At 42.3% G+C, this 15613-nt stretch overlaps 1 protein-coding gene across 2 annotated transcripts in view; it reads right to left on the bottom strand.

Moving 5' to 3' along the window:
• Positions 1–15613, bottom strand: part of ASIC2 (acid sensing ion channel subunit 2) — a 1067153-nt gene that overhangs the window by 462881 nt on the left and 588659 nt on the right. Inside the window, exon 1 of one of the 2 annotated variants that reach the window (XM_077252711.1) lies at positions 1306–3343. The exons of the other annotated variant lie outside the window; for it this stretch is intronic. Coding sequence (XP_077108826.1) covers positions 1306–1947 — 642 coding nt within the window. The 5' untranslated portion in view covers positions 1948–3343. Of the gene's footprint in view, positions 1–1305; positions 3344–15613 lie in introns of those variants that run through there. 2 annotated transcript variants of the gene reach the window in all.

The following is a 15613-nucleotide window of genomic DNA, read 5'->3' on the forward strand; positions in this document are numbered from 1 at the left end:
CATGCCTGCGCATTTTTGACGGAAATTTGCTGCCTCAAAAATTGCAACATGGTGCGTTAGCCGTGCCCCACCACACACCGCGAAAAGACGCATGTGTAAGCAAACGCGGGCGAACGCATGCAAACGCATGCATCTGCGTCTACAATGTTAAAGATAGGAAATCAAGACGCATGCGGATGTATGCGTCATAAACGCTGCGGACACAGCCGCATATGTGAAACCAGCTATGCTGTATATTTGTGTTTCATTTGTTAGTTATTGTATTGCATTGTAGTCCAGTCCCATTCACGTCGAAGGAACTAAGCTGCAATAACAGTCATGACCCATGGACTGGTGTGGCGCTGTTTCTTCAAGAAAGCAGTCATATTTTTGCAATCATGGACAACCCCTTTAGCTGTGCGACAGGAGTAAAAAAAATTTTCTTGCATTGTCCTCTAAAAACTAATACGGTATATTGCATTAAATACTAGTCCTAGAAGTATCATACTACTACTCAAAATAGTGCCCACACACTTGAAGCTCCAGTAGGGTGGCAAATTGTTATTTCCAGAGTTTTTCAAAATAATGGTATTACTTTACCTGGATGGGGTTAGCATTGCTTAGGGCTGAAATACAGTTTTATAAAATATTTTTCAAAAATTACACATACAACAATGCTTAGAATTACTTGGATAAAATAGATTGAAATCATAGATCCTTAAACGCAGTTCACACTGCAGACATCATGTTTTACTATGTTTTACTATCATACGGAAAGCATTATTCCACATTATGCTCTAATCCTGGCGAAACGTACACTGCTTGTTGGATACTTTTATGTGATAATACAATGTACAACTATCCTGGACTATTTCTAGTAACACAACTCCCCAATTACTTTCCATAATGCCTATTACTGGAAGCATTTAATTGCTCACTCAGGAAATGAGCACCTGCATTCTTCCAGACCTGGTTCCATTCAATCTTAGATGGTGAACCATAGAGAATATGTTAGGCATGGCTGATGACTATATAAATCTTCTTTTACTGTCAGGAAAGGTCATGTTTTAGGGTATATGACTAATCTTCGTGGATATACAAATTGGTCGTTGATAGAAAAGAGCACAATATGAACGTTTCTATTGTATACATACAGAAAAGGCAAGTCTAAAAAAAGGATTCAGAATAGTGAACTCAAGACTAAATGCTTAAAAATTATAATAAAAAAGATAATGTGCATTTTTTTTTCAGTATTCGAGGGATATATTTTTCAACCTTCTGAAATCACAGTTTTACTAGATGTAACAGAATAGGTAATAAACTCACAGTAGAGAAATTGTGTGGGCCGCAGGCCTCTCCCCGATATCTACAAGAAAGCAGCATGTCCTCAAGCTGGTGACCCAGTCTGTCCATGAATCCAACACTGATCCCATCAAAGTCTCGAGGTGGCAGAAAAAGCCGGAAATCTGCCAGTTTTTGGAACCACTTCTGTTTGTCCTCGGGCAATAACTCTGATAGAAGTGGACGAGCTGTACGGTTGGCCAAGAGGAGACCCAACCAATAACCCGCAAAATAAAGATCGCTTTTGCTGAGACGGTGAAACCGTACAGGGTTGTTGTTGCAAAAGGTGACTGCTGGAAAAGCCAGTTCCTTGCTCCATTCCAGTTGCACACGTGTATGAGACGGAAAGGATAACCAGTAAAGCAGCCTGTTGGATGACCAAGACAGTAAGAGTCCCAACGATGTGAAGAAGGCAAGAAACCAAAACGCTCTTCGTTGAAATGCCAACTTTGATGAGCATATGTATTTTAGGCCATGGAGCTTGGTGTGCTCTAAAGTGGGCAACGATAAGGCACGGCGTTGCTGTGTCCGTGAACGACATTTGGGTGGCACTGCCTGGGCATCTCTTCTGGCTGCTCCTGAGGGGCAGCTGCCAGCTGGAGCCCGAACCCTCTCTTCTCGATTCATGACACACCCCCAGGGACTCACCAGCAGGGGGGCATCTTGCACTGGGCATCGGCAGCACAGCTGGGTACCACCACCCCCTCATTCATTCAGTCAAAGGAATGCCCAGACTTCTAGCTAAAATGCAATAGCCTAGCAAGACCAATGATGGCTGCTAGACCGAAGCAAAGTTGGCATGCAGGGTAGCCAGTATTACAACCAGCATCCTAAAAAGACCCTTCCCATACAATCCCTGCTTGTATTCTGTATCTGTCTCCTTTTACATGTCAATCTCTTGGACAGAAGCTCAGAAAAGTAATGGCAGTCATTTCACGCTTCCCTATCTCTCTTTGTACATCGGCAACAGAAACCTCTTTAAATGAATTCACGATAATAGCACACAAGCAACTAGTTGTCTCCCACACACTTCAGATAGGGAAAGACATTTCTCTTTTTCTGGGAAGCCAGATTGCCATGACAGTGAGAAGCATTTCGAGAACATGAGAAGCGATAGAAAATCCACCTTTTCTTTTGCCAATTCTCAGCCTTCGGAGAAGATAGTAGGTGAATAATTAAAAAAAATAAATTAAACCCATTACTGATTATCCTGGCACTAAAAGATCATGTGTGCCATTTCCCACTGCAGTTTCTCATGTTAATTTACGGATCTCCCTTAGAGGCTTTTCAGGCATGAAATACTATAGACTACAGGTTCATCATCCTGTCTATTTTGCAGGTCATAAGAATTTGAAGCATATCTCCCTCCATAGCATATATTTACTTTCTGTGTTCTCCAAGGATAAAGAATCTGGTATGGAAAATGTAAGTAGATCAGCCACGACCGCATCGGAGCATCCTAATTGTATTATAATATGGGGAAGCTTTGTAGTGTGAAGCTGCAACCGGTAATGTCAAGGCTGGAAAGGTTGAAAACTTGGCAGCGATGTCTCGGCTCTTAGGTTGATTACCCAAGACACAATCCTTAGCTCAATGCACTCAGTCACTAGATGCGATATACGCAGGCACACAAATATCCACAGTTTTATCCAGATCACTCACAACACTTCACATTCAACAAACTTTCCTCTTCGAAGCAGAAGATGGGTTGGGTGAGTTCAGCACTGCGGACAGCTCCATTAGCATCAGGTCCTCCTCAGCCCAAGCAGATGCACAGCTCTTGACTTCCTAGTATTAGATGTGTTCCCCAGACAGACAGACAGCACTCAAAGCTTCTGTCTTGGTACAGAAGACATTTTCTGTTGGCGCTTGATGTTATTTACATGCAGCGATGCACATCTTGGCTGTAGGGCAGTAATCCACCGTGAGGGTCAGTCTTGCTAAGTTGTCACAAAGAGCTGGCACATCATGTGTCCCTCTCTCGTCGTCTCTGCTGCACACAGGCATCTCTATTTGTGCACCAGTGCAATCCTGCATTACCGTATTCCTCTCAGTACAACAGTGAGCTCGGAATTACCAACAAGCCAGGAATAGAAGCACTTCTACTCGACTCAGAGCCGAGACAGCACAACGCACCGTGCCCCAAAAATACCATCAATTTATGGCTATTTACTAGTTTCTTACATTGCAAAAACTATCACATCCTGCATTCAAGGAATCAAGTAGTACCCATCAAAAAAGAGAGATTTTACTCTTTTTGGCACAAATTAAAGTAAAGATTTTATTAAAAAGAAAATTAGAAATCACTTAATAATGTCAGGGACATTTCATGGAGAAACATAGACTGTTGTCACCTGATCACTCATGAAGGAGGAAGCTTCTGCTTATCTTTGTTTAATCCTACAGTATTTGCTCCTGAAAATCTCTTGAAAATGTAAATTAGATGAAAATTGATTTATGGGGTTCATAAGTTTATGAGAAGACCACAGGCATAAGTTAAAGGGGTTGTTGGGGATATAATTTTTATTTTTTTGCAGGATGAGCTACAGGGAAGAATTAGGAAGAAAGCCGTGCAGGATGTTTGCTTAGTTTTGCTTTGCATTTTTATCTATTTTAAAGCATTCCAGTAAACTGAATCTGGGCCAGACTCCAAAAGAAATAGATCCCCCTCATTATTTTATATGCTAACCATATTCCTAAAGTTTTAACTTCAGCACCCACTATCTTATATTTTGATCAGACTGCAAAAATAACAAATTTTGCCTCCTGCCATATTATTTCCCGACCAGACTCCAAAAGTAATAGATCCCACCCCCAACGCCTTATATCAAGGCCAGACTACAAAAGTAAAAGATTCTGCCCCTGCGTATTATATCCTGACAAGAATGTAAAAGTAATAGATCCATTCCACCATCTTATATCCCGAGCAGACTGTAAAAGTAACAGGTTCTGCCCCCACCATATTATATCCTGACTAGTCACCAGACGTAACAGCTTCTGCTCCTCACCATATTATATCCTGACCACCAGACTCCAAAAGTATTATAACTCTACTAATAACCTATCCAACACTTTGATTCAAAGATCAGCCCAAAAGAATAATAAATAAATTGATAAGTCAAAATAATAGAATAAATATACTATATTTACTAATATCTGCACAATCCAGTATTGACAAAAAGACATAGACATACTGTATAAATGACCAAAAATGGGGAAAATAAGTATTTGATGCACTGCCAAAGTTTTCCCACCTACGAAGAATAAAGAGGTCTGTAATTTTTGTAGTCGGTACACTTCAACTGTGAGACAGAATTTAAAAATAAAAGTCAGAAAATTACATTGTATGATTTTTAAATAATTAAATTGCATTTTATTGTATGAAAAAGTATTACCTGTATAAAAGACACCTGTCCACACACTCAATCATTCACACTCCAACCTCTCCACCTTGGCCAAGACCAAAAAGCTTTCTGAGAACACCAGGGACAAAATTGTAGACCTGCGCAAAGCTGGGACGGGCTATAAGACAATAGGCAAGCAAGTTTGTGAGAAGGCAACAGCTGTTGGTGCAATTGTTAGAAAATGGAAGAAACACAAGATGACTGTCAATCTTCCTGGGTCTGGGGCTCCATGCTAAATCTTGCCTCCTGGGGTAAGGATGATTCTGAGAAAGGTCAGGAGTCAGCTAAGAACTACACGGAAGGACCTGGTCAATGACCTGAAGAGAGCTGGGACCACAGTCTCAAACATTACCTTAGTAACACACTACTCTGTCATGGATTAAAATCTTACAGGGCACGCAAGATCCCCCTCCTCATGCCAGCACATGTCAAGGCCTGTTTGAAATTCACCAATGACCATCTGGATGATCTAAAGGAGGCACGGGAGATAGTCATGTGGTCAAATGAGACCAAAATAGAAATTTGTGGTATCAACTCCTCGCCATGTTTGAAGGAAGAATAAGGATGAGTACAACCCCAAGAACAGCATCCCAACAGTGAAGCATGGTGGGGGAAACATCATACTTTGGGGGTGCTTTTCTGAAAAGGGTACAGGATGACTTCACTTGTATTCAAGGCAGGATGGATGGGGTCATGTATCGTGAGATTTTGGCCAACAACCTCCTTGCCTCAGTAAAAGGATTGAAGATGGGATGTGGCTGGGTCATGCAGCATGACAATGACCCAAAACATACAGCCAGGGCAACTAAGGGTTGACTCCTTAAGAAGCATTTCAGGGTCCTGGAGTGGCATAGCCAGTCTTCAGACCTGAATCCAATAGAAAATCTTTGGAGGGAGCTGAAACTCAATGTTGCCCAGGGACAGCCCCAAAACCTGAAAATCTGGAGATCTGTATGGAGGAGGGGTCCAAAATCCCTGCTGCAGTGTGTGCAAACTTGGTCAAGAACTACAGGAAATGTCTGACCTCTGTAATTGCAAGCAAAGGTTTCTGTACCAAATATTATGTTCTGTTTTTCTATTGTATTAAATACTTATTTCATGCAACAAAATGCAAAATAATTATGTAAAAATCATATAATGTGATTTTCTGGATTTTTCTTTAAATCTGTCTCTCACAGTTGAAGTGTACCTAAGATAAAAATTACAGACCTCTCCATTCTTTGTAGGTGAGAAAACTTGCAAAATCGGCAGCGTATCAAATACTTATTTTCCTCACTGTACATAGGAGAAGGACCAAAGTCATGTAATGGTCAAACATCAAATAGATGCATTAAGACAATGGCAAATAACTCCTTTAATATCAAAAACAGTCATCAAAGGTAATGATAATTAGTAATTCATCTGCCAAAAAATCAACATAATAGGTGCCTTAAAGAGATTGCATAGTGGAATCCTGATAGGTCCATCAAGAATCAATACCATAAATATCATCAACAATCATAGGCATAAATGTAAAAACACAAAATAATAAAGATTCAATGAGCCAATGGATAATGCAATCCACAAATGGAAAAATAAATATAATATGAAAATAGAAGCACAGAGTACACTATAGAAGCACGGTAAATAATATTTGGCAGAATATACAGTGTACTGAGTTACAAAGGATTGTTTGAAAAGCTCGCAAAAAAAATACCAAAATAAATATGATTATAATCGAAGAAGTTAGCAATAGAAATAGATGAAAAGGTGCCCATAGGTCCCTTCAATACCTTGTGACATATTGATGCTTGTAAAGATTTATAAGGGAAAAGATGGGCTCACAGCAACCTTGATGTGTGTTTCACCACACACTGTGCTTTGTCAGGAGATGTACATTCAAAGAAAACCAAGAAAAAAGGATATGCATAAAACTGGGATCAACCATCCAAATAAACAACTTTATTAATACAGGGCATATCAAAACAAGACATACATTTAAAAACATTTAAAAAACCCAAAAAAACAGCATATGGCCAGTAAGCCACCTGCTACCTCCCAGACAGATGGAAATAAATGCCAAAGAGCACCACACAAAATATAATAATAAATACAAAACAATGCACATATATACAATTTCAGATATCCAAGCTCATCCACTGCCAGCTATCCTCTATGAGCCTAAATTACAGCTTATGTGCAACCTTATCAGTGCTTACAAAATGTGCACAGCACTGCCCAGGAGCCTGGAACTAGGATAACCCCATTCTAAATAAAGGAATACCACACCAAGGCGGCCGTGCACTTACACAGAAGCATATAGCCCAGAGCACAAAGATAAGGACAAGTCCAGGAAACCTGGGGCTCAAAAGAAGTGCCGGGTAGGGATGAGAAAATGCACTGCAAGGTGCTCGTGCTGGGAGGGACTGAAGCCCCACGCGTATCGACGCTACAAGAGCGTCTTCCTCAGGGGAAATGTGCAGTAAGTAAGCGAGGCTTGTTTTAATATGACCAGATAATGAACTATAACAAAAATCACCTGTGGGCATGCAGCAGCGTGCAGGTATCCGGGGGCAAATGCAGGCCAGCATACACTTCCGGTTCGCCGAGTGAACAGAACTGCAGCTGCGCAGTGACCTAAGGTTGCAAAGTAGCACACACAGCCACAGTCCAAGAGTAACCATGGGAACAGGTAACGCTGAACTAATTAAGAGGCCGCCTGTGTGGACCAGGCAGGTAGAAAAAAGAGCTCCCAAGGAGTCAGAGGAAACGCCTGTGTGGACCAGGCAGGCAGAAAAAAGAGCTCTAAAGGAATCAGAAAGAGAACACTGGCCAGTGATCAATAGAGAATAGGAGCATGAAAAAAGTTAATACCAAGCACATACATAGGATACTACCAAATTATCAAGGCTGACAGAATGAGACACATATTCCCGCTGCTGGAATCCTACCAGACAAATGGCGACGCAGAGACGATTCAAGGACAAGCGCCTGCGCAAATGAATAAAGTTGAAATTAAGTAAACCAAAGGGCACTCGCGCAGTGCAATTATATTGCTGCGTAAGTCCATACATGCTGGGCCGCGTACATCCCTGAGAGGTAAGTTAGGGCACACGAAATAAATATTCACCCTGTCCCTGTTGGTCATAGAGATAGGAAGCACAATCCCGACTTATTGGTTGTGATGCATATGACCGCTCAGAGTAAGAGCAGTTACTGCGCCCCCACCTTAGTGTCTGGTAATAAGAGACAAACTTGCATCAAAAATGGGGGCACCCAAGAAAAATAAATACATAAATGGATGCCCATACAGTACAAAAGGAAACGCACACGCCAATACTGAGAATACCTGAGGATCATTCCCATAGCTCCTACTAAGCGGTGCGACAGATCCACATGTGCATATAACTGAGGTGGTATACCTATTAAAGGTTGGTACCAGGAGGAGGCAAAGTTAATGTGACAATACATAGACACAAACAGCATTGTACTATAGTGATATACTAATCTCAATAAAATGATCCCCTCATACATGCGTGCCATTTATTTTCTTGAGAAAATGATCACATCACAAAGGTACTATAAGCCACTAATGAGGTACACCCTAACAACACCTGGACACACCGTGGCAATGCCAGGAGGATGCCCACGTCCATCCCTGAGGAACGGACACAATCTGAACATGTGGATCCTGTCTCAAGTGATGGTTTTTTATCATCCGACATAAGCGACCAAGAAGGCGCCACAGGAGGGGTAGGCGCAAGCCACGCAAGTGGGAGGTCCAAGATACGGAGCAACCAAGCTTGGTCTCCGAACCACAGGAGGTACCCCAGGAGGACCAATCGGAGATATTAGAGCCTGGGATGGAGCAAAATGAGGCTACGGAGTCAGGTAGGTTGCAGATTGTCAATCTGTCCTCCTATCCCTTATCACCCGGGGAGGTATCTGTACTCTCTAAGGGGCTATCTTTTTCGCCTACTAACCCTTTAAATAAATTCGAACTTACCAAAGACCTATATCTTTTTTGTAGGCAGTTGACCTTTAAACTCCTTTATCATAAGCCATCGGTAATAGACACGCTGCCGGACAAGGATAGGCAGACCTTCCGTGACCTCTTGGAGCTTCTGGAGGAGAATGAAAGGGGACCTGGTGAGTTTAAGAGATTTACAGGGCGCATACCCTCACAAGCTACGCCGTCTTTTTCCCTTTTTCCGGTGGTCCAAATTTTTTTTGACACCGTGAGCAAGGATATATGCAATCTTAGATTGAGGAGTGGGGGCTTAAGCAATCTTTCTAGGGAAGAAAGACGCTGTCTTCAACAGCTTAAGAAACAGGACTCCTTTGTCATTAAAGAAGCCGACAAAGGGGGGAACGTAGTGATTTGGCCGAAGGAACTCTATGTATGCGAAGCGAAGCGCCAACTCTCTAATCACTTTCATTACCAGGTCCTCCCATCAGACCCAACAGATGTCTTCAAGGGACAATTGGATCGCCTGATCTGCACAGCTTTTGATATGGGGATCATCAATAAGAAGGAGAAGAGTTTTTTGACAACTGATATGCCCAGAGTACCAACTTTCTACATGCTCCCCAAGGTGCATAAGCGCCTGGAAAATCCTCCAGGTAGGCCTATTATATCTGGGATAGGGGGACTCTTTGAAAGACCCTGCACCTACCTGGATTTCTTTTTACAACCTATTGTTTACTCCCTAGGCTCCTACATCAGAGACTCCATGCATCTAATCGAGTTAATCAGCAGTCTTGAAATACCAGTGAACACTTACATTGTAACGCTGGACGTTGAATCCCTTTACACGAGTATTGAACATCACCTGGGGATTGGGGCAGTATCATTTTTTCTTGATCGTGAGACCAGCAGGGACAGGGAGCATGACTCCTTCCTCTTAGACCTTTTGAAATTGGTGCTCGAGAAAAATTACTTTGTCTTTGACCGTACCTATTATAGGCAAGCAGCGGGCACCGCAATGGGCGCGAAATGTGCGCCTGCGTATGCAAATTTGTATATGGGGTGGTGGGAGGAGGAACATGTTTACCATGTTTTCAGCCCTTTCAAGAATCTGTACTTAAATGGTATAGATTCATAGACGATGTCCTGTTCTTGTGGACTGGTACTCTTGAGGACTGTAATTCTTTCATCGTGCAGCTCAATGACAATCCGTGGGGAATCAAACTGACCTCGAATATCTCCGCTACCTTAGTGGACTTTTTGGATTTGAAAATTTCCATTAGGGACAATGGACTAGTGACGAGCCTGCATCGTAAGAAAACAGCCACAAATAGTCTGCTCCACTATACAAGCGCCCACCCGGCCCATTTGCGGAATAGTATACCGAGGGGCCAATTCCTCAGAGTTAGGAGAAATTGTACCATCTGGTCAGACTTCCAAGAGGAGTCGCAGAAGCTAACAGAGAGGTTCCGGGCCAGGGGGTACCCTCGTAAGGTCATATCCCAGGCATACCAGCATTCCCAGCGGGTACCAAGAGGAGAAATACTCAGGCCCAGGAGCAGGACCCCAGCACAGACTATTAATCTTGTCACCACCTACCACAACCAGTGGAACGATGTGTATACCATCTTAAAGAAAAACTGGGACATCTTGCTGACGGAACCCAAACTCTCACTGTGGCTTTCCGACACCCCTAGGATGGTGGCCAGGAGGTCTCGCAACCTTAGGGATGAGCTTGTGTCAAGTCATTTCAGGCGTACAACTACCAGGACGGGGACCGGCAGCAATCTCTATGGATCTTATCCCTGTGGTAGGTGTAACGTCTGTAGCTATATAATAGCTGACAGTGGGATATCTGTTCCCTGCAGTTCACAGAGGATCCAAGTGCCTTGTTATTTTAATTGCCGTTCTAGGAACCTTGTTTATGCCTTGATTTGTAGCTGTCCGAAGCTGTATGTAGGTTATACCACGCAGGAGTTGAGACGCCGGACTCAACAGCATCTCTCCAGCATCAACACAGCCCGGAAGGAGTCTGAGAGGGGTAAGAAGCTGCCCTCAGTGGCCGCACATTTTTTACATCACCATGGGGGGTCTTCAAGGGGTCTTAGGGTCATGGGTTTGGAGGGGGTCAAAATAGATATTAGGGGTGGTAATGTAGTGCCCGAACTCTTAAGGAAGGAGTCCAAGTGGATTTATAATCTTAATACTCTAGCTCCAGCGGGCATGAATGAGGAACTTTTATATACGGGCTTTTATAAGCAAGCATGAGAAATTGTGCTCTGTTCCTTTTTATCCGCCTCTCTCCCCTTCCCCCTCTCCCCTTTTCCCCTCCCCTTTTTTTTTTTTTTTTTTTTCCCCTCCCCCCCCCCCCTCCCCTTCATTAATACTTACCTCTGTCCTTGTATATTCTAGTTCTCATCCCACCGTAGATTTTGCGAGCATCTGCTTAGGCGGAAGATGAAGAAGCATTATGGACCTTTGGACCTGTTGGCCTTTCATCTCTTGGAACGTCGGCTTTGATCATTTGCTTATGGACTGTACATATTTTATTGTATACTTGTGTCCGTCGCCAGATTTTGCCCTATTATTTGGTGCCCCTTGTTAGGGTGTACCTCATTAGTGGCTTATAGTACCTTTGTGATGTGATCATTTTCTCAAGAAAATAAATGGCACGCATGTATGAGGGGATCATTTTATTGAGATTAGTATATCACTATAGTACAATGCTGTTTGTGTCTATGTATTGTCACATTAACTTTGCCTCCTCCTGGTACCAACCTTTAATAGGTATACCACCTCAGTTATATGCACATGTGGATCTGTCGCACCGCTTAGTAGGAGCTATGGGAATGATCCTCAGGTATTCTCAGTATTGGCGTGTGCGTTTCCTTTTGTACTGTATGGGCATCCATTTATGTATTTATTTTTCTTGGGTGCCCCCATTTTTGATGCAAGTTTGTCTCTTATTACCAGACACTAAGGTGGGGGCGCAGTAACTGCTCTTACTCTGAGCGGTCATATGCATCACAACCAATAAGTCGGGATTGTGCTTCCTATCTCTATGACCAACAGGGACAGGGTGAATATTTATTTCGTGTGCCCTAACTTACCTCTCAGGGATGTACGCGGCCCAGCATGTATGGACTTACGCAGCAATATAATTGCACTGCGCGAGTGCCCTTTGGTTTACTTAATTTCAACTTTATTCATTTGCGCAGGCGCTTGTCCTTGAATCGTCTCTGCGTCGCCATTTGTCTGGTAGGATTCCAGCAGCGGGAATATGTGTCTCATTCTGTCAGCCTTGATAATTTGGTAGTATCCTATGTATGTGCTTGGTATTAACTTTTTTCATGCTCCTATTCTCTATTGATCACTGGCCAGTGTTCTCTTTCTGATTCCTTTAGAGCTCTTTTTTCTGCCTGCCTGGTCCACACAGGCGTTTCCTCTGACTCCTTGGGAGCTCTTTTTTCTACCTGCCTGGTCCACACAGGCGGCCTCTTAATTAGTTCAGCGTTACCTGTTCCCATGGTTACTCTTGGACTGTGGCTGTGTGTGCTACTTTGCAACCTTAGGTCACTGCGCAGCTGCAGTTCTGTTCACTCGGCGAACCGGAAGTGTATGCTGGCCTGCATTTGCCCCCGGATACCTGCACGCTGCTGCATGCCCACAGGTGATTTTTGTTATAGTTCATTATCTGGTCATATTAAAACAAGCCTCGCTTACTTACTGCACATTTCCCCTGAGGAAGACGCTCTTGTAGCGTCGATACGCGTGGGGCTTCAGTCCCTCCCAGCACGAGCACCTTGCAGTGCATTTTCTCATCCCTACCCGGCACTTCTTTTGAGCCCCAGGTTTCCTGGACTTGTCCTTATCTTTGTGCTCTGGGCTATATGCTTCTGTGTAAGTGCACGGCCGCCTTGGTGTGGTATTCCTTTATTTAGAATGGGGTTATCCTAGTTCCAGGCTCCTGGGCAGTGCTGTGCACATTTTGTAAGCACTGATAAGGTTGCACATAAGCTGTAATTTAGGCTCATAGAGGATAGCTGGCAGTGGATGAGCTTGGATATCTGAAATTGTATATATGTGCATTGTTTTGTATTTATTATTATATTTTGTGTGGTGCTCTTTGGCATTTATTTCCATCTGTCTGGGAGGTAGCAGGTGGCTTACTGGCCATATGCTGTTTTTTTTGGGTTTTTTAAATGTTTTTAAATGTATGTCTTGTTTTGATATGCCCTGTATTAATAAAGTTGTTTATTTGGATGGTTGATCCCAGTTTTATGCATATCCTTTTTTCTTGGTTTTCTTTGAATGTACTGCTCTATATGCATATGGTTGATCCCTCATTTATTTATAGCTGTGGTGCCCGCTATTTCCTTTGTGTACTTGTCAGGAGATGTATTGTCCAAAAATTATAGATCCAGCTCTTACCATCTTATATAATGATAATAATAGAAATAAATCACGCACTTCATCATCTTATATCCTGGCCAGGCTCTAAAAATAATAGATCCTGCCTCCTCACCATTTTATCACGTCACCAGACTTCAAAAGTAATAAATCCTGCCTCAACTATCTTATATCCTGACCAAATTTCCAAAGTAATAGAACCTCCCCCCACCATCTTATATTCAAACCAAACATAATAAATACCAATCCCCACCATGATATCATCTAACCTGACCAAAAAAATAGATCCTGTTTACACCATTTTATCACCAAACTAGACTTCAAAAGCAATAGATCCAACTCAACCATCTACTAATAGTTTCCTCCCCCCACTATATTATATCCTGACAGACTCCAAATGTAATAGATCACACCACCATGTTATATCCTGACCATACTCCAAAAGAAATAGATCCCACTACCACCATGTTAAATCCTGACCATACTCCAAAAGTAATAGATCCCACCACCACCATATTATATCCTGACATACTCCAAAAGTAATAAATCCCACCACCACCATATTATATCCTGACCATACTCCAAAAGAAATAGATCCCACCCACCACCACCATGTTATATCCTGACCATACTCCAAAAGTAATAGATCCCACCACCACCATATTATATCCTGACATACTCCAAAAGTAATAAATCCCACCACCACCATATTATATCCTGACCATACTCCAAAAGTAATAGATCCCACCCACCACCACCATGTTATATCCTGACCATACTCCAAAAGTAATAGATCCCACCACCACCATATTATATCCTGACATACTCCAAAAGTAATAAATCCCACCACCACCATATTATATCCTGACCATACTCCAAAAGTAATAGATCCCACCCACCACCACCATGTTATATCCTGACCATACTCCAAAAGTAATAGATCCCACCACCACCATGTTATATCCTGACCATACTCCAAAAGTAATAGATCCCACCCACCACCATATTATATCTTGACTATACTCCAAAAGTAATAGATCCCACTACCACCATGTTATATTCTGACAAGACTCCAAAAGTAATAAATCCCACCATCACTATATATTATACCCTGACCATACTCCAAAAGTAATAGACACCCACCACCATATTATATCCTGACAAGGTTCCAAAAGTAATAGATCTCACCACCACCATATTATATCTTGACAGGACTCCAAAGGTAATAGATCCTAACACCACAATGTTATATCCTGATAAGACTCCAAAAGTAATAGACACTACCACCACTATATTATACCCTGACAAGACTCCAAAAGTAATAGATACTAAAACCACAATGTTATATCCTGACGAGACTCCAAAAGTAATCAACCCCAACTTGACCAACTTCACATTCCATTTACAGTACTGAGTGGTTTGGGGCTCCCTAAGGCACAAGTATAATGGTACATCTGCAATCTCTGCACCTCATATATTGTTGACCCTAAGGAGAAACCCTCTTTTTCGCATGAGGCTTTAACTAGTCCCATGTTCTGATAACATAGGGCACAAAGGCAGTTAGTTGTCAGCAGAGAGAAGAAGCTGTAGATATAAAGGGTGAACTTAGACTGATATATTGTCTAGAGGATATTTGGTTTTGTGACTCCTTTTGAATATTATTTTTTTAATTGAGTGATTTATATAAAGAGGAGCTGACAATTGCCACAAATATGTATTTTTTGCATCTTCTAGAAATGCTGCTGCTCTCTTGAATCTGTTGTTTTCTTTTGTTCCTGCACCTCCCCATTCCTGAGATCTGACCCCTCTTACCTGTAGATAAGGCTGATCTCTTTAGCCAACTAGAAGACTTCAATAGAGAATAGTTGATGACCACACCCACTTGACCATATCTCAGGAATGGAGAGGAACAGTAACAAATGAAAATCAATGCCAGAATCAGGAAAACAAGGGTATTTACACCAGGAAAAAAATCTGACATATTAAAGCATCCACAGGTCAACATTTAAAGAGAATCAGCAGGTTTTTGATATCTAATCTGAGGACAGCGTGAGGTAAGGGTTAAAACACTGAATTCAACAAAGTGATACTTATTAGGCTGTGCGCTGTGGTTTGCTTACAGTGAAGGGTTTATCACTAGGACATTATCATTGCTGTGACTAACTGGCATGCGCGCACTCATTCGACTCCGCCCCTTCCTGTGTTAAGCAGCTCACTTTCTATAGACAATATACATAGAGAGACTGGCGTGGGCGGGGGCAGCTTTCTTAGCTCTGCTGCTTGCTACATCTAGGAACCCTGATTGTGTGAGAACAGCTGCACCCAGTAAACTAAGTGATACATGGTTGGAATCAGTTTCATTTTGCCTACATCAGGCTGCTCTCGGAAGAGGTAGCAAAAACTTGCTGACAGATTTATTTTAATCAGTTTACCAATTTAAATGATTTCCTGCAAAATGTACAATGCATCATGTGTATGAAATAGACTCTAGTTCCGGTTGCCTTCCTCCTGGAGATACTAAACAACTTCTTCC

The sequence above is a fragment of the Ranitomeya variabilis genome, chromosome 4, assembly GCF_051348905.1.
Source record: "Ranitomeya variabilis isolate aRanVar5 chromosome 4, aRanVar5.hap1, whole genome shotgun sequence".
NCBI classification, from domain to species: domain Eukaryota; kingdom Metazoa; phylum Chordata; class Amphibia; order Anura; family Dendrobatidae; genus Ranitomeya; species Ranitomeya variabilis.